At 43.8% G+C, this 20,606-nt stretch overlaps 1 protein-coding gene across 1 annotated transcript in view; it reads right to left on the bottom strand.

Moving 5' to 3' along the window:
- FRMPD4 (FERM and PDZ domain containing 4) overlaps nt 1-20,606 on the bottom strand; it is a 161,786-nt gene that overhangs the window by 30,757 nt on the left and 110,423 nt on the right. Inside the window, exons 4-6 of the mRNA XM_037046296.1 lie at nt 11,848-11,893; nt 3,214-3,318; nt 548-655 (exon numbers count right to left, since the gene is read on the bottom strand). Of these exons, the coding sequence (XP_036902191.1) occupies nt 548-655; nt 3,214-3,318; nt 11,848-11,893 (259 nt within the window). The remainder of the gene's footprint in view (nt 1-547; nt 656-3,213; nt 3,319-11,847; nt 11,894-20,606) is intronic.

Here is a 20,606-nt window from a genome sequence, read left to right as displayed (position 1 = left end):
TAAGATGCCTTTTTTTTCCTGCCTCATTTCTGCCTTTTATGCATCACATCATTTCCATGAAAGTGGTTACAGGAATTGCAAGAAAATGTTACTTTTACATTATCCTACCCCTTGTTTTTGCTGGACACCAAAGTAGCAGATACTCAATTAACAGCTAACATTAATCTTCTTGGTGGCTAACATTGCTGAGAAATCACGCTGGCTTTGGGCAGGGTGCCAAGCCTTCTTGGTGACAGTCAGGCTATTTTAATTAATCTGAAGTTGCATTAAAATGACGTGCTGTAGTGCTTTTTCACTGATAGCATATTATATAGTTTTGTAACATACACACACACACACACACACACAGCAGAACCTTCATAGTTTACGCTTTTTGTTTGGGTTTGCTTTTAAGTACTCAAACACTACCTTATTTGGAAGCAACTGAAAATAATCTCAGAAATAAGCAGTTGTGAAAGTCGGTACTGTCACATGAGACTGTCACAACAGTGCAGCATTCCCTTCCGCTCTGACAGTGTCAGGGACAGGGTCCAGGGTGGCCTCTTACCTTTATGGAGGTGCTGGAGTCAAAGCGAAATGACTTGGTCTGCCCATTTTCCAGATAGACTTTCAAAACATTTGGCATAAAAAGAAGTGAATTATCCTTAACAGTTTCCTGTTTAACAACAATGACAACAAAAAGAGGGAGGGGTTTTACATCAGTAGAACTATCATTCTGCTCTTTTCAGTCGCCACACATATCTACAAGGCATTCTAACGCAACATCAAAACAGAATTGAACTCTCTGAGGCCAACCAAAGCGTCCCTTTGGTGAGACCCAAGTCCAGTTATTCACAGAGAGATTCTTCTTTTCCAGCTACAAATAAATCAGTTGATTCAAATCAAAGACCAACCTTTTCCCATCAGAAAGTCATTGAGATTGAGATGAGTTTTTTTTTTAAATCGAGGTTTCCCATTGGAAAATACAATTATAGAAGTGACCCCTTTGTGAGTAAACCACAATGTTTGACCACACGCCCAGACTGTAGCAGAACAGTATGTGTAGAGCAGAATAAGCACCGGCTACAGGGATGTTTGATGTGATGCCGGCCAGAGGCAATGACAGGGAATCACAAGTGTTACTCCGCTTCAAGAGTAAAGTTATTCTGGGAAACGGTTTTTAGCTTATTAAGGAACATTCCCCAAATTCAAAGGGGATGACGTATAGAGAATGGGTTAACATATGGATGGAGTGGACGCTAAGTCCCTAACAGACAGTTTGTAATTTAAAAATAACTCAGAAAGAGGTGTCTGAAACACAACCCAAAGTAAACAATAGAAACATATCTCTTGGAATCTCTTCTCTAACTGGAAGTAGGGCGAGACAAAAGGGGGAGAAAGACAGCATGTGGGGTGGGTCCCCCAATCCTTGCAGTGAACTGTGTTGCTCCCATGTGCTTGGCCACGAAGTCACAGGCGTCCAGGAGGACTCAGCCATTGTGCGACTGTATTTCCTTGTTTCACAGATGAGGAAACTGAAGACGAGATGTTCAGAGACTTGCTAATGTTCTACAGGTAGTCCATGAGGATTCAAGCCCTAAGTATTTCTGGAACAGGCTCTGTGCCTTTCACTTCTTATTTCTTTCTCTGAAATTCCTTCCTTTCCTTTCTATACTTCACACCTGACTTCTTGGCTACCGAATTCTGTGAGTTCATTTGGCTTCCAGTCCGGAAGACGGGACACACGATGACTCAGAAAAGCAGACCAGAAGTGAAGAGGGTCACAAAGCCTGAGGAACAGACGTGTGACCGAATGTCCCTGCCACACACAGGGCTGTCACGAGGCAGCAGAGGCCGCACGAGATGATCCACCCCCCCAGACCATACCAGCTGCCTGGACTGAGCCCTATTCTACTCAGGAACGTGCTGACACTGCCACAGCAGCTTCTAGCATCACAGTCTCTCTAGAGATTCACAGACTGACTGCCTAGTCTCATGCCCAGAAGCTTGACCAAAGATGAGGGAAGTTGCACGTGGTCTTCTGTGATACAGTGATTCCCTCATGGTTGGAACCTTCCAGCCTTAAGCTGAATGGCCTTGTTCTGAAAGGATCACGTGCGGCAACTCTGCCCCCAAGGTGATGGGCACCCACGGACTGAGCAGAACACACCGTGGCGTGAAGCAGGGCAGAGGAGATGGGGTGACAGATGGGTGATTGGGAGGACAAGCCTACAGCTAAATGGTCACAGGGCAGCACAGTGACTACCTTAGGCCTCCTCCCGCCATGGGCATCCCAATAGTATGAGAGATTGGGCAGCCAAGCTCCTGGACTCCAACCAGGGTAGACCGAGGTCAGCAAGCTTAGGCCAGGAGATACTTGGACCATGAGCGCCTCGCCCAACATGTATAGGCTTACATCTTCAAACTCAGATCCAGGAGCATGCTCAGGGGAGAGTGTGCAAGCCATACCAAGCATGACACAATGAGATTTCACACTTGTGAGCTTATTTAAACAGTACCAACAGCGACCATAAAGCCTCAGCCCAAAGAAGCTGGCACTTCAAAGGTCCAAAAGGTAATAGTGGCCTAGATGCCAGCTTTCTAAAAATGTTATGCTACATTTTTTTTGCAGAAAATTGAAAATAAAGTATCATAGTCATGTTTGCACTATCCATTTTGAAGATCAGTTATGTGCCTGAGCAACCATGATATCCATCAAGACCTATGGGTGAAAATCCTGGCAGTTGTTTGCACTTCTGGTTGCATAGATGAAGGTTTTCCATCATTTTCACTTCTTCCCATTTTGATTAGTTGAAAGAATAAAGACATTTTATTCTGGATAAGGAAAGACATTAGTGAAAATACACAAGGGGCTGTCATGGAAGGATGGTGAGTTGGCAGAACAGGAAAAACTAAGTGGGAGTTTCAAAGAGGCATATTTGACTCAAGATGGGGCAAAGATAGGGACCTCAAGTCAAGCGAGCCCCTTTGCGTAATAGCGAGGTCTCTAACAGTGGAAGCATTCAGGGAAATACTGGACTATTTGGATTCTGCAAACGTTAGAGGGAACACATCGGGCACGACATGGGGACCACTGAAGCCCTTTACAATCCTCAGGTTTGATGCCCCTCTGGAATCCACCAACCATTTCAGACTGATAGTTCTAGGAGCCACTGGCTTTGCTGAGTGCCGTAGTGACTCGCTCTGAGTCACAAGCAGACGACTGCCACTCACCGACACCTGGCCGTTGATGATGACCTCTTCGGAGAAGCGCACTTTGACGGGATTGGACTTTAATCTGGCCTTTTTTGCAGCACTGATAAATGCTGATTTGGGCGACTAAAAAAGAAAAAAAGAAAGGAAACATTTTATCTGACTATGGGTAACATAACGCAAACCTTGCAACCGTTGTTTTCTGTCTTTATCCTTGCAGCTGTACAATATTTTTGAGCATTCGGTACGTGACCAAATCAGGGAGGAAATATAAACTATAGATGCAATCAGAACACTGTCGCACACACACAGCGATAAGTTTATTCAGTCACCAGACCAGAACTACAAACGGCATGTTCCATGTTCTTATTGAGCACATCTCCCAGGACCTTTTTGCATGATGGCTGCCAAAGTACTTAAATCCTGATTTTAATAGAGACTTGATTGGTACATGGGAGGTGAGGTGGTAGCCAAATCTAATGCTGGGTTTATGATGAGTGGGTCACTAATTACCTTTTTTAATAAGGTGGAGAAGAGCCATTGATAGTTCTAAAATGATTGATAATCTTATTGTTATTCACATTAAGGGCACATGGCTATGTGAGCAGGCAAGGACACACCCACCAGCCCGTGCTTCATGTGCCCGAAACTTGAATTTCAGCCTCTTGTTGGTAACCTGTGATCCCATGGTCATCCTGGGCAGGGTAGAAACCTTTGACTTAGAATTGCGAGTTGATCTCATATTCTGCCTTCTCTTACAGGTTTTTGGATTATATTCTCTTTTATTGGAAAGAGGACTGAGAGATTCAGTTCTTCTTCCTCCCAAACTGAAAAGGGAACGGCAATGGGAAACCCTGCTCAGAAGGGGGCTGTGATTCAGGGAGACCCCTCACTGCATGATCCTGGTACATTTACTTCATCTGAGAATCATCCTTGTTGGATGATTGGAATGACGTCTGAGGGGAAGGAAATCCACATGAGCAGGTGAATGCACCACTTGTTTACTTTTGGAAAGAGCTGCATTCTCTATGGAACCTAATATTGAGGTAAATATTTCGTTTCAATCATGCAATTGCTATTTTATACACTAAAATGGTCAAGTATTGGAAACTGCATATGGTACAACGTATAATGTTTTTCAGACTAGGTCGTCGTCAAACATCTCGATGTCGTGTGAAGAATCCTAGTGATTGACTCTAGAATCAACATAGAAGCTCGACCTTCTATGTGCTGCATTAATCTCAAGGCATAAATGCCAATTAGCGTATCCCATACTTTGAATTTCAAATAAAGTGGGGAGAAAAGCAATCCCATCTTTGTCAATATTATAGGATTTCATTCCATGTATATGAAATATACAGGATAGACAAATCCACAGAGAAAGAAGTAGATCAGTGGCTGCCAGAGGCTAGTGGAGGGGAGAATGAGGAGTGAATATTTAACGGGTATGCGTTTTCCTTTAGGGGCAATGAAAATTTCGGCAGCTAGATAGTGGCACTGGTTACACAAGATTTTGCGTGTACTTACTTAATGCCACAGAGTTGTACACTGTAAAATGCTTAAAATGGTATGTTTATGTGATGTGTATATAATAAATAATAAAATATTTTTACAATAATATGAAACAGTATGATGAACTAAAATCACCATTAACAAACACAGTAAAATAGAGCCATGCAGAAGCTTTTAATATTGATGAGATCCCATTTGTTTATTCTTTCCTTTATATCCCTTGCTCTAGAGGACGTATCAGTAAAAATATTGCGCGTGGAATATCTGAGATTTTCCTGCCAATGCTCTCCTCTAGGGCTTTCATGGTTTCACGGCTTACATTTAAGTCTTATATCAACCTTGAATTTATTTTGGTGTATGGTGTAAGTTGGTGCTCGAGTTTCATTTTTTTGCACGTAGCTGTCCAGTTCTCCCAACACCACTTGTTGAAGAGGCTATCTTTACTCCATTTTATGTAACTGCCACTTTGCCAAATATTAATTGACTGTAGAGAGTTGGGTTTTTATTTCTGGGCTCTATGTTCTATTCCATTGGTCTATGTGCCTGTTTTTACGCCAGTACCAGGCTGTTTTGATTACAGTGGCTTTGTAATACAAATACCATATGATCTCACTGTTAACAGGAATCTAAACAACAAAACAAACAAGCAAGCAAAATATGACCAAAGACACTGAAATACAGAACAGGCTGACAGGGACCAGAGGGGAGAGGGGAGAGAATCACAGGGGAAAAGGGGAAGGACTCACAGGAACAAGTATAAAGGACACATGGACAATAACTAAGGTGGGGGGTGGAAATGGGAGGGAGGTGGGGAGCACTTGGGGGGGCAGGGCTGGGAATATAAGACAGAAAGCTGTACTTGAACAAGAATTAAATAAAAAAATTAAAAAACACAAACACAGTAAAACATGTATGGCTAGATTCCTGGGGGCAGTTTTGCTTTGCTACTGGGGGAATCCTGTTATGTTGATCGAAGTTCCCCACCACACCCGTCTACCCTTCACTCCCAGCGGTGTCACAGGACTGGATAGATGGATGGTTTGACCTCCACAGCTTTAATTCCTCCATGTTTGCCAGATGTTTTAAGAGAATGACTTCCTGTCCTGGCTGGTGTAGCTCAGTGGATTGAGCACAGGCCTGCGAACCAGATAATCGCGGTTCAATTCCCAGTCAGGGCACATGCCTGGGTTGCAGGCCAGTTCCCAGCAGGGGACTCATGAGAGGCAACCATACATTGATACTTCTCTCCTTCTCTCCTTCCCTTTCCCTCTAAAGATAAATAAAATCTTAAAAAATTAAAATATTATTTAAAAAAAGAGAATGACTTCCCTTTAAACAAAAGAAAAAGAAAACAAGCACTCCAAATGGCTATTCCTAAAAAATAACAGCTTTGAACAAGCTCAACTTGACTTTCAAAGTCCTACTTGCAGAGCTGAAGCGACGACACTGGTGCTCTCTTTGGCATCTTGGTAATTACAGGCCAAGTTTAGGAACGATTAACAAGCAAATCATATAGTAGTCAGTTCATCTGCTCATGATGAACAATTTTTTAGCTGAAGGGAAGACATTATTCTCCCTGAATGGTTTTGAGCAGGCAATATTCACACGGGCACAATGACTTTAGCACAAGTGAGGCGGCTATAGTAAAGCTACCCGAACACAGTGCTAATTAGTTGAGATGTCAGGATGCACCAACACTCCACTTCTCTGGCATCGTTTGGGAATGAAGGATTTCATATGTGCTCAATGTGCCAGAGACTGGGGCTTATTACTCTATGCATCTGAAGTTTTGTAATGTAATGTCTTACCATATTTCTCTAAAATGCTCTACATAATTCCTTGCCTCCATAAAAATGTATATTTAGCAGAGCTTAAATTTCTAGGCATGGCATTTGATATGTAATCTTAGAATGCAGTGATGTTCCCGTAGAAGTATATGGGGTTATTTGTGTTTAGATAAGTGGCCCCACATAGCAGAACTTGTCAAGATGGGATGTCTCTCTCTTCCCTGTGTAGCCAGAGCATGCCCACCCCTTGTAGCCTCATCCTCACATTTATCCACCATGCCCTGAGCAGAAACCTGCTAATGTAGGAAAACCAGAGAGCAAACTAGACAGCTAAGGTAGTTCAACAAATGTTGCTGTATATGAATGTGGAAGTCTAACTAAGAATCTATACTAGTGCATTTTTCTTGTTCTGGATTTGTGACTATTTCACATAATCGACGCACATTTCAAAATTACTTTCTCATAATAAAAACATAAGCTCTTCAAGTCTGATGGTTACTGAGTTAGAAGCAACACAGTCACACCTTATTCCAGAGGCTGCAGTTACTTGCAGTCCACGGGAGATGTAAACCAATCATGCCCACAGTTTTTATCCAGATCTCTCTTCGTGGCTCAAAAAACACACAAGGCGCCTACCACCAAAAGACCTGATGATGTCATTCTTAGCAATCTGCAGACCTGATCATAAGCACTTCATGTCCTGGGGTGCAAATGACAAGTAATTACCATTTAGAATAATCAGATTCTCCTGCTGTTAATTAATTTTAAGATAAGAAGGCCTCTAATCAACCTCTGAACCCCTTTCCAAATTTGCTATTGCTAAGGTGGCCACGTTAAATGTGTGGCAAGCTCCTGATGATTTTAGGTGCTCTTAGAAGTCCCTACAACATAGCTTGAGAAATATACATTAATAAGATCAATTTCTGAAAGTGAAGTGTAAGATACCGAACTTGGAACCCCTGTACCTTTACAGTGCTACTTACGTAGTAGGCGCTGAGAAAATGCTTGTTGACGAGATAACTCGCCCAAAGTCAGCCCTGGATAACTTAGTTTGGAGTCCCCCGAAAACAGCCCCTAAGACAAGGATTTACAAGCAAGTGGCTGATTTGGGAGGTGCTCCCAGGAAGCACAGGTAGGTATGTGGGGGAAAATAGAGAGGTAAATGGGGTAAGCCAATACAGTATCCATTGTTAAGTCAGGCACCACTGTAAATAACTAAAACGTAACCCTCCTGGGAATGTTGGGAAACAAGGCAGACCACAGGCCCCAGAGTTGTATTGACTGAGAGGAGGGGAAGCTGGGGCATTCATTTATGCACCAGACCCTGGCAAGCAGTGATGGAATGGCTGCTCTTCTGGGAGGGGTCATTCTTCAGCATTTCCGGTATGCTCTGTGAGCATGCCCCTGTGGCCACAAAAAGCCCACAGGCAATGTGTCACTGGTGTTCTCGGAAATGGGTCTGGCATGCTTGATGTGACACATGCAAATAGGATACGGTCGCAGTTCTAATAGCATCTGTTGCACTGGGGCTTCTGTGAGGAAGTCTGTAGCATCCCTCAGGTGTGTGGAACACACCGGAAGGTAGGCCGGAAGTAAGAGGCAGGCAGATGGGTCCCTTGGCTCTCTGGCCTAGAAGACACCTGAAGGAATCTGAATCACGCTAGCTCAGGGACACCAGAATGGAAAATGACTTAGCTCAAGTCCCGGAGTTGGGATTATGTGAGTGCAGGTTACGGAGACTCTTGAAACACTCTGTCTCAGGTAGGGTTGAACTGGGAAGTTCCAGACTTGGGAACTGGGGGAAGGAAGAAAGAAAGAACTTGGACAAGAAAGATCTGTAATGAAAAACAGCAACAGAAACAAAAAAGAAGCAATTATATCAGAACCAAAGAAATAAAATTCATGAGTGACTCAGAGGTTCTTCTTCTAAAATTTTGTCCTTAGGAAATACTGCTAAATATGGATTAGGACGTATACACAAAGATGTTCTTTGCAGAATTATTTATAATAGTAAAACGTTAAAGACATTATGAAGGGCTCAATGATGGGGAGTTGGTTAAGTGAATCTTGGTTCAATGTAATGTTTTACAGCCATGTATATGATGCTTGTCAGCAGACTAAAATTGTACATATACTATGCTCGCAGATGTTGACAAGGCCTACAGCAGAAGACTGAAGAAACTGGCCAAAATTATTTCCACCGCTGTCTCTGAGGAAAAGGTTTGCTGATACACAGTTTTTGCTTCTGCATTTCCTTCTCGACTTACACATGTGTTTTTCTAAGAAACAAACAGGGTGGAGAGAAAGAGCGTGAACCCTGCGTATTACTGAAAATAGAAGGTAGCGACCTATTAAGAATTATTTCTTCTCAAAGCATTTCAGGGATCCTAAGATCTTTTTCCAGGTGCCCTTGACCCAGGCCTGGTTAGAAATGGGTGTTTGTGACTGGGTCGTGTTGAGGTACAGCCCAGAGAAGAAGAGAAGTGTAAGTCAAGGCTGTGACTGGACCTTATTATGCAGAGGGAATACAACATAAAAATGCTGTCCAGCAAATTTCAAAGAAATTAAAATGCTAATGTTTATTGTTCATAATAAAAATAAAACGTGTGGACTTCCTTTCGGGATGGTGGGTCCTGTGTTTCTGCATGTCAATCCTGATTGCCACAAGAATGTTTGGAAAATACATAAAAAACAATTAAAAACATTAGCCCTGGCTGGTGTGGTTCAGTGGATGGGGTGCGGGCCTGTGAAGCAAAGGGTTGTGGGTTCGATTCCCAGTCAGGGCACATGCCTGGGTTGCAGGCCAGTTCCCAGCAGGGGATGCATGAGAGGCAACCAACCGTACATTGATGTTTCTCTCCCGCTCTCTATCCCTCCTGCTCTCATCTGCTCTCCTCTCTACATGTAATGTATCTTTTAAATAACTTTGGGATTTTAACTCCTTTATTTCAACTCCTACAATTCAGAAAAGAAAAGAGCCACCTTGGGCTAGGTCAGTAAGGGAAAAAACTTTAGATGGGACAGTGGTTCCCACGTGACAGAGATCTTGCTTCTTGAACTTGGTTGAACTTGGTTGTCACAACTAGGGGAGAGTCACTACTGCCATCTAGTGGGTGGAGGCCAGGATTGCTGCACATGACAGCCCCTACCACAGAGAGTTAATTCTCCTGCCCAAACGGCAACACTGCCAACATTGAAAGACTCTAAGGTAGCATTTAGAATTTGTGCTGAGACTTGAAGGGTGAGAAGGATTCAACCAGGCTGAGGAGGTTGTGGCATCGAATATATCATGGGCATTTCAGGAAGGAGGGCTGGTCAAAGGAAGTCAAAGATGAGAATACTTCTAAATGAGTGGGAGGGGGCGAGTGATTCTGAAGAGCAGAGGTACAGCTGTTGGCCATAAGAACATGCAATACTTGCTCCTAAATGTTCTGGCTAAATGTTGACTTTCAATATAGCACAATAGCAAGAGCCACCTGACGGCTTAGAACATTCCAGATTACCTGTTAAAAGGAAGTTCCATGACTCACTGAAGGTGACGGTGTTCATATGAATAACAAGTCAAGCAGACTCAGATTGCAAACAGAGCAAGCAAAGCAACAAGACACGACCCTTAACCTGAATGCAAAACTTGCCTCCCTTTCTGCACTTGATCTTAGCCAAAAGGCTGAGAAGCGATTGCCTCCCTTTCTGTAAATTTACTGCATGGAGCAAACTGTTACCAAACACTGCAAAAATAACCTGGTTTGCAGTCAAGTGGTTCTGATCTTGCATTGCTAATAGGTTAAAGTGGGGAGAGAGAACTCAAGAAAGGCAATGCAAACATGAAGTCCCCCCAGGAATTTATCATTGGTCAACCACTTGCTTATTATCGACATTTACATTGGTAGAGCCAAAATGGATTTGTCCACTGCAAAGAAAAGATGTCTGGATAGATTTGCAGTAAGTGTGGGTGAGATGTTGGTTAATGGAGACAGTCTATGAACAGACCAGGGAAGGCATCGTGGAAGCAGGGCATGGTGGAGCAGAGAACTTACCCATTATGTGGTTGGAAACTAGATCTCAAATCTTGGTTCTCATACCATCTGTTGTCTCCTCAGTTTTCAAATCAAAAGTGGTGTGTATGTACGTGTGCATAGTTTAATGAGAGAGATGGGACTAAAAGTAACAGTCAATATTAAGCTGTTTTTTTTTCTTTATGGTGTACTTTGTTGTCTTGGTTAATTCTATTTGTGCTCAGATCAGAATGTTGAGTACATGTCGTTTCCTGCCTAAAACACCTAGCCTATAGCGCTTAGGAGGAAAAGTCTGAAGCGAGGAGATGAAGAGTTTGATTCAAAGATGGAGACTGGCAGACACCAGAACATTTAATTGACGCGCCAACACTCCAACTCTAAGGGGAAGGCAATGGAGGCATAACCAGGTAGGAAGCTCTGCGCTGTGTGTGGAGGCCACACAGGTACCGACAGTCCATGTTTCAGGAAAAATCTGAAGGAATTTGCTTCAGCATTTTTTTATTCAACTGATGAGGTATGAAACTCACAAACGATGGCAAATCTATAGAAACTAAATGAGCGGTGTCCTGGGTCTAAGGGTGGGAAGGCTTTCATTGTAAATGGGAGTGAGGCATCTTATTGGGGTGGCTGACGTGCTTTCAAACTGGATTGTGATGAAGGCTGAGTACTTCAGAACATTTTATAAAGATTATTGAATTGCACATTTTTTGTTGAATGTATTGGGGTGACATCGGTTAATAAAGTTATATAGGTTCCAGGTGTACAGTTCTATGATCTATCATCTGTACACTGTATTGTGTATTCACCACCCTGAGTCAAGTCTCCTCAGTTAAAAAAAAAAAAACCATAGGAAGTGAAGGCAGTATGATTTTAATCATCCCCCACCCTCCTGACCAAGGCAGCTGCACGAACTTTTATACTATACTACCTCTAATATCCACCTTTTAAAGCAGGTCTCGCTGAAATATCTAGTTCTCTCCCAAATTATTTAGATGGGAGTAAGAAAAACAATCATGCTTCAGCCTTCTATAAAGACACGTTCCTGTTAGACTTGCAATTCTTAAGCTGGACACTTCAAGAAAGCCTTGAGTTTTGTGTGATTTCCAGGTGTTGGAGTTGCCCAGGACTGAGTAGCTGATTTTTAGGATATTTAGGGAACGCGCCACTTTGTTTCCTCTCCAATGACTGGACGTACCATCGTGGAGTATATACAAAACACAAAGAATCATCATTTTCCAACTGGGACTGCGTGCTATTTTTTCTCAGGGTGTCACTGGGCTGGGAGGAGGAGACAGGGGCCTGAGGTTGTATGATGGCACTTTTACTCGCAAGACACTTACAGGGTAAGGCTGAATGACAGTCAGGAGTATCGACTCTTTGCAGCTTCTGTAAAAGAGAAAAACACAAACATTTATGAAAGGCACAGGGCTTAAATCCCAACAGTGACAGTTGGAAACTGTCACAAATGTTTCTTACGAAACAAAATGTGTGAGTTGTTGAATGTCACTCGGGCTCAAAGGGCAAGGAATCCAGCAGCTCTGAAGGGGGCTTTCGGGGAAAACCAAAGGGAAGGCTTCAGCCAGTGTAACCATCGGCCTGGTGAAATCTTCCCATGCAGTTTACGCTGGGCTACGCTATCTGCCACGAGGAACAGCAGGGTCCTAATGTGAAATTCGCTGAGGGGGGATGGGTTTCAGAAGTACCACCTCAGTCTTTTTACACTTTTCACTGCTCTTACAATTGTCTACTTCGGATTTCCCTTTAGGTATGAAAACATTTCAGCATAGTTTTTCTGCGAGGGGGATAGACTTTTGGAAATCAATTCATTGAATACTATGTTCTCGGGGTCAGCATCACGCAAGAAAATGTCACTGCAAGCTTTTGTGTAAAAACAGCACAGCAGGAAACATGACTTCCCACACTGCGTGGCTTACTGAGTGCGCGGGAACGGCGCCTAGAACCTTGGGCTGATAAATATTGCAGACAGGCACTCACTGGGAAATGTTTTTCACAATAGGGAACACTTTGTAGCTAAAAGCAGAGCAGTGTAATATAATGGTTTATTTAATTTCCTCCGAGTAACCCGAACCTTTCAAATAACTCAAACCCTAGGGGGAAAATCATATGATGAGTTATAATAGTTTTTCTTCCTTCCTTCCTTAGTTCCTTTTTTATCATCAGCAGGAGAAAGGTCAGTTGCCGCTTTGTGGAGGAGGAGCTGACTTTTCTGACTTTAGGTTGTAATTAATCCCCCGCTTTGGGGATTTATTGCCCAAAGAAATAAAGTGAAGGGGATATGCCACAGGGCTGTTCCCAGGCAGAAGCCATGACCAATGGCACTTCTAGTAGCATCTATCCCCTGGTTTAGTCTGCTCCCTGCTGGCAGGATTGGATCACAGCACTGATGGGAGTGGGTCCTGATGCTGGGGATGGGGAGCAGGAGGAGAAACCTGTGGCCCAGGAACAGCAAGGCTACAACTCAAGGGACTGGAGAAACACCCAGAACACTCAGGATGATGGTGATGGTAGGGAGGGCAGTTCACTCACTGGTGAGTGGCCCACCTGCTCCCATTGAGTTCCCAGTTGACAAGCATTGGCAGAGAACCCCAGCAAATGTATAGACAGCCGGTGGACCCATTCAATGGGGTCACGAAGGAGAAATCAGTGGGTAAGATGCACTATCGATGCATGGTCGGAGAGTGTAGCTGCACATGAAACGGTATGAAGTATATAACATAATACCATTTACATGGGCTCAAAATGCCTGCACAGAACAGCAACAATATATTGGGAATAATGCAATAAAAGCAACAGGATACACACTACACATGTTAGAATGGTTTTCCTCTTGGGGCAGACGGCAGTGAGCATGAGCATAAATAAATAGAACCAGAGAGGGGCCTTGCACAGGCGTATGATGATAACCATTTACACCATGAGTTTATTAGTTTGATGAATTCAACTCTCTGTATCTGTGACTTTGAAAATATCATAACTTGAACAAAGACGAAATTGGGGGTAGTCACATGTCAGCAAATATATAAACTGGTTAAGGAGAGGTGGCTCTTGGGAGATCTCTAAAGTAATTCCTAATTGTTCACCAAGACGACAGGGAACTTGCCTCCCAACTCTTTGGGTGTGCCCCCTCACTGGACTACCTCTTTCTCGGTTGATTTAACACAGCCCCTGGGCTCCCACCACTTCCCAGGCAGTTGAGAGGAACGAATGTACAGAAAGCAACACGAACAGAAGCAAAGTAAGGCTTCGTAGCCTCGCTGAAGTTTACCGTACTTGTAGGAAGCAAGAAACACCCAGCAGATGAGAAATGCTATGAAGCTCCACTGACCGAAGACTGTGGCAGCCGTGGTGGCAAGCCTGCTCACCCTGCCTGCTCTCCTCTGCCTAAGGCTGTTCCCACAGCCCTCAGCGGCAGGCTGAAATTAAAAAATACTCTATTTTCCCAAAAACATGATGATTTACAAAGATTTCAGCTAATATTGTTTTAAGATTCCCCCAAATGTATTCCCCTGTGCCCAAGTTCACATAAAACCAGAAAAAACATTGAACAGCAACACCTGCAAAATAGGAAGTAGATGAGTAGCTATTGTGTTCTCAATGATTACCATGTGCCGAACATTGTACTGCATATGTTGCTGGGGTTGCACAATTCAAGCTTCTCATAACCCAGTACAGAAGGCACTGTCATGGCCACTTCAGAGATGACGTAACTGAGATTCAGAAAGATCAATGAAATGGTCCCAGTTCACATCAGTAACTGGCAGAAGCAGAAGGCGGACCTGTGCTTTCTGACTCCAAAGCCTGTGCCTGTGTCCTTAAGTTGTCCTGCAGAAATTCAGATATGGGTCTAAAAGCACAAAATTTGCAAGCTACTAGAGTGGCATTGTGGCAGCCCTGGTAACACCTCCAAGTGTGGTGAGCATTCTTAGTGCTTTAAAAAAGCTTCTGTTTCTCGTTCACATTTGGGGCAAATTACATCATCCCATCAGGGTTCACTGTTTTCATGTAGAAGAAGGGGCTTGGACTCAATTAGTGGCTTTCAAATTGTGCTCCATGCAACCCTCGTCAACCCTTCTGAGAGGGTGACATGTGCCACTGGGATAGCCGGTGTCTTCTCAACCAGAAACCCTCCACTGCTTATGCACTGGGATTGTCGGCTAGGCTTCGATTGAAAAACAGATCTGTCGCTAAAAGCAAATGGAAAAACCAATGGACAAAATCATTGTCGCTGGTTCATCAAATTCCAATAGGTCTCTGCCTGCATTTTAAGTTGCATTCTGAATTCCCACAAAGCTGTCCAGCAGTCTCTTCTAACCGAAACTTTTCCTCAGTAAAAAGCAAAGACAATGCCCTGGCTGGTGTAGCTCAGTAGATTGAGCGCGGGTCTGTGAACCAGAGGATCGTGGTTTGATTCCCAGTCAGGGCACATGCCTGGGTTGCAGGCCAGTTCCCAGCAGGGGACCCAGGTGAGGCAACCCTACATTGATATTCTCTCCCTCCTCTCTCTTTCCCTTCCCCTCTAAAGATAAAGAAATAAAATCTTTTTTAAAAAAGGAAAGACAACAAAGTTTTATTGGATTTGGTTGCTTTTTCATTCTTTATATTTTAAGAATGGCAATAATATCACCTGCTATTTTATACTGCAAACGTAGAGCATTTCAGTAATAATCACAACACCCTAGAGGTAGGTAATACTATTGGATTATCCCACTTTTACAGAGAAAGAAATGAGGCTCGGAGGGGTTACAGCACATTTAATAAAGTTGCATGACTAGAAGGTGGCAGTCATTACTTGCCTGACTGTAGACTTTGGGCTTGGCCAATGGCTTGCTTGGGCCAGTGGAAGAGGTAGAGATCAGAGCCTCCTCTTCAAGAGTCTTTGTATGTTCTTGCTTGTCCCCTCCTGCTCTGTATCTCCATGTGCATATTACACCCTAGCTAGCACCCTCAACTACAGAGGATGAGACATCTGCGCAGTAGATGTGACCCTAACCTGCAGCTTTCACGCAAGCCCAGCCAAGATCAACCTAGCCATCCCAACTAGTTTTCCAACACATGAGGAAGAAATGCTTATTTCCAGACAGAAAAGGACCGATATTATAGGATTCCACTTATGTAAAATATCTGGAATAGGCAGACTCCTAGACACAGAAAGTAGATTAGAGGTTACCTGAGACTGAGGGGAAGATGGAACAGAGTTTTATCTCTGGGAGGAGCTGGGTACAGAGCTGCTGTTTGGGATGTTGAAAAAGTTTGGGAAACAGGTAGTGGTAATGGTACCACAACACCGTGAGTGTAATTAATGCTTGTGAATTGCACACTTAAAAGTGGATAAAATGGCAAATTTTATGTTATATATATTTGACCACCATAATGAAAAAAGAAATGCTTGTTGTTATAAGCCACTGCCATCTTATGGTCATTTGTTCTGAGGCAACAGCTGACTGACTGATACAGCCTCTGTCTAATCCAGGGCAGGTATTATACAGAGAGAGGAATGGGAATGTGATGTAACACTGGATGTGAGTGAGAGAAGAAGAAAGAGGGGACGATGTCAGATTCAACATCTGGTCCGTTGAATAAAATCTTTGCAGGTTAAGAATAAATGAGGTAGTGGGCCAAGGAAGCGATTGTCGCAGCAATTAAAAGAGACCATTTGCAAGTGGCTTATGCCACTTCGGGGTCATTGCCCCCAAGGCACTGCTGTCAGGGGGCATGTGAGATGACTAGAGGAATTCAGTGAGCCGGAACCATCTTTCAAACACTAAAAAAATCTGAAGCCAACACAAATAGGGAGCCTGAAACACTGGGAGAGATTAAAAAGAGACAGGTAGTGTCATCTGCCAAGTTGAAGCTTTTAGAAAGAATAGTTCATATCCTGAGTCAATTCTTTTTTAAAAAATCACATTCTTATGCAATTCAAATCAATTTGCCTTGACAGTTACTTCCATCCCTTTCTTAGTTCAGAAGAGATTTATGTTGGATTCTGCTCTCTTTCGGCTCTTTCCTCAGCCCCACTCACAAGTCCTGCAGCGCTGGCAGTATAGGGATTGACTATATTTTTAAATGACAACATTAAACAGAGGGCCAGAGACTGCGGTGGGACGTGTGGCACAGTCACATAGGAGAGGTGTTAGTTGAAGCCTTTTGAAATGTATGCTTAGGGGCTAAAATTGTGCAAGAAATGAGATGTCATAAAATCAGTTCCAGACAAAAATCAACTCGGTGTTTTCATATTTAGCATAGTTTTCCAGGCCTGAGGAACCTTTAAAGAAGGACTTGCCTACATTCTGGTGACACCTGGGCAGGTACCTTAATTTTAGTTACCAATCTGTGGGCCACATGGAAACATTTTGAACGACTTTCCTTTCAAAGTACGATTGTGGTAGAACGATCTTGACCTTTGGAGTCAAAGAGGTGCTGAATTCTGTTTCCACCTGTCACTAAGACATGCGGTCAGTTATTAAACCTTTTTTGTTTAGCAGTAATTCGATAGATCATGGTGGCTACCGATACTTGGGAAGCGTTATAATGTTCTACATAATCACAGGGGCCTTAGAGTCCAGCAATCTGGCTTCAAATTCCTGCTATTTGTTCACTCATCTTGGGATTTGGGACAAGATATACAACCTTTCTAAGTTCCAGGTTCTTTGTAAAAAGGAATTAATAGTAGGACTTTTGTTAAGTGAAATAATGTTTGTAAAAATGCTTTGTAGGATTCACAAGTGCCTAATACATGTTACTAATCTACAGATGAATGTCTTGGCATTCATAATAACATCATCAACAAAAATTAATAAAGCTTCTCTTGATGCTGAAGGGGGAAAGAAAAGAAATGAGATGTTAGCTAAAGGTCTCAGCAGCAAGCGACGTGACTGCAAAATGGATATGATAATAGTGATAATAACAGCCCTGTTCAGAGAACTGTTGTGAGAACAAATTATAGATGGGTGAACTGCTTTTAGTATCTTGGAAGACAGATATTATGTAAACTCCAGTTCTTTTTTCTTTTCATTATTTTTCCTTGAAGACTGCCAAAAAAAAAAAAAAGATCCTAGTGGGTGGATGAGAACAGGGCTTGACAGAGGAAAGGGAGAGAAAAGAATTCAAAGAGGCAAGAGATAGAGAGAAGTACTTTCTGGCCACTGAATTTGCTTGAATAAACACCATCTACCGAGCCACTCAGTCACGTGGGAGGTGGAATGAATGTGCGCTTTTCCTAGCCTCTTGCTCTCAGCCAGGAAATACCTAGATTTTATGTCCCTGGTGCTCAGAGCATGCTGTCCGCCCTGTGGACGTAGCTACTGCCTTTGCCGCCATCACTTTGCTCTGTGTTTTCAGCCCCACCAAGAATGTTCTCCTCAGGCGACTCTAATGCTTGGGCCCAAGGGCAGACACTGACATTACCCGCTATGGGAGAGTGCACATGCAAAGGTCAGTCCCTGCAACTGTGGGTGCTTTCTTCATTTAGGTTACTGGGGTGACATTGGTGAATAAAATTATATAGGTTTCAGGTATACAGTTCTACATCGTCTGTTTGTTGCATTGTGTATTCGCCACCCAAAGTCAAGTCTCCTTCCATCACCATTTATCCCCCTTTACCTTCTTCTACCTCCCTGCGGCTCCCCTTTCCCGCTGGTAATCACCGGACTGCAACTGCTGTTTTAAACTGAGCATTTCAGGAGGCAAGGCTGATGGGCAGCTTGTTGCAATTTATAGTGAGAGAAGTTAAATTCCTGTCTTGGTCTCCACCGACACATTCGACTTTGTCAGCTGCGATGAGAAGGGGAAGTTATGGGTTTCAAGACAAGCAGTACACTGCTTTTCAAATGAATTCATTCAGTAACATAATTGGGAAAAATCACTTTGTAGCGAGAACTGGAATGCCTTCTATCTCCTTTCTCTCTCGCCTGTTTGGGAGCAATTTGAACCATCTTTCTGAAGTATTCTGCCAAGCACACGGCTCCCCTTCTTGAGATCCCGTGATTTCTAACAGCAATGCGGATTGCAGGATAGTTCCTCATCTCTTTCTCCCAATGGGGGATACTCTTAGTGGCTTCCCATCGGTCTCCACTGACACTTCAACTTTACAGACCACGAGAATTCACTCCACACATGTTGAATGACCCCTACTATATATCAGAGACGGTTCTAGGTTATGAGGGTACATCGGTGAGCAAAACAGAACAAAGCCCTGGCTGTCTGGGGCTGCCACTCTGTGCAATCATCTGGGCATTTGAACAGAGGATGCCCTTGCCAGCTGGGAGTGGGCCTGAGCAGCCCCTTCGTCCATCCACGACCCAAATTCTCATCCAGAAGATGCAGACACTGGGCCAGACCTCAGATGACAGGGGTCCCTCCTAGATACCCAGAGCTGCTTACCCTTTCAGTTGATGAGTCCCTCCATAAATCACGCTGTTCCGTTCAACGTCATTCACTTCAAACTTCCTGTGACCTTTCCTTCAACAACCCTCCTTCTTCCCAACACCCTCAGGGAGTCACTCTCTGAAGTGTTCCCAGATTACCCCTCTGCCTCCAGGGCCACTAGTTTCCATGGCAACCTTTCCCCTGCAGGGACAGCTCTGCAGGGGCAGGTGGAGGGACTCTGCCTCTCAAAGAAAAGAGGGAACAAGTTAGGAAAAGTGAGCAGAAACAGGCTGCTGGCCTACCTGGTGTCACGCTTTTTTTAAAAAAAAAATCAGAAGGCTACTTTGAACAAGGTGTTAATACAAGCAGGAGAGAGGGATCTGTGTGGGGCCGACCAACAGCATTCTCAGCAGAAATGCCCATATGAGGGATCATTTATTTCACATCTGTATGCTAGGGACTGTGGAAAGCGCTTCACACCCAATATTTTTCATGCATTCGTTTAAGTATGTTAGTAATTAGAGATGAAGATGCGGAGGTTCCGGAAATTAAAATATTTGAGGCCAAGGGCCAGATGTAGAAAAAACAATCCTCTTTTACCAAAGCAATGCACTCCTGCAGCAGGAGGAGAGTCCTTGCTACAGGCCCAGCTGCAGGCTTAACCCTGGGGCAGAATCCAGATCCTGGTGGCAGGATTAAGTAGGATAACATATGAGAGATGCATTGCATGCTGCTCTGGCCCATAAAGCCTCATAAATGGTGGTGCCTGCTGTTATTGTCATTAAGCCATTATTGTTTTTATTATTATGAATTCCTGTCCGTGGAGCCCTGAGGGAGGGCATTCTAGAAGATACAGAAGAGGGTGCAGCCCAGTGACAGAAGGATGGCTCTCCCCTGACCACACATGCTGCATATTCTTGGAGCTTCTGTCTCAGCTCACTGTCCCCGAAGTTCTGAGAAGAACTCCTAAGGAGCTGGTATGACACTCTAGATGGCTCTCAGGTGTGACTTCAAAAACCCGGGGGTGTGCTGGTTTGCAAAGCAGGATTTGAAACCAGGATCTTGACACTTGTTCAGGTGGACAGCCTTCCAGAGTGGAATTCAGTCTCTCTGGTCAGACAGCCACTCTCTCTCAGGCTTTCTCCAGTCACGAAACACTGTCTGTTGCCCCGGGTGTGTGTCCCAACCAGTACAGTCCATGTGGGAAATGATACAAACACATCAGAAGCCGTTCGGGCTCCAGTCATTGGAGCGATGTCAGCTTCCATTCCTATTCATCACTGCCTGCACTGGCCCTGACCTGGCCTGTCTGATCCTCATCACCTCTCAGCTTTCAAAGAACTCATGTCCACTTTGCGTGGGAGAAAACAGGCTTGCTTCAGGAGGTTAAGCATCTCGTCCAAGTCCACGCTGCTCATTCGAGATGGAGCCAGGAATCCCACCTAGGCCATGTGCACTGATGGTTTCTCCTTCTGTCCTTGATAATAAAGTCATTGTCAGCATTCAGAGTGTCTGCATCCCAAAGGTTTGCCTCCCTCTGTTGGTTCACTAGAGCTGCCCAATAAAGGTCCATGTGGTGTTTATTTTCATAGGCTCCAAAGCATGTTCCCATATTGTTTCTTTTAATCTCCATAATGCTACTGACAGGCAAGCACCACCTTCTCCACTTGGTAGTTGACTAAATGGTGGTGCCAAGAGACCCAGCAATATGTCC

Source organism: Sturnira hondurensis, unplaced genomic scaffold, assembly GCF_014824575.4.
Source record: "Sturnira hondurensis isolate 20B ecotype Veracruz unplaced genomic scaffold, ASM1482457v3 Scaffold0005220, whole genome shotgun sequence".
Classification (NCBI taxonomy): domain Eukaryota; kingdom Metazoa; phylum Chordata; class Mammalia; order Chiroptera; family Phyllostomidae; genus Sturnira; species Sturnira hondurensis.
The sequence above is the reverse complement of the archived record's forward strand: the minus strand, read 5'-3'. Positions and strand labels throughout refer to the sequence as shown.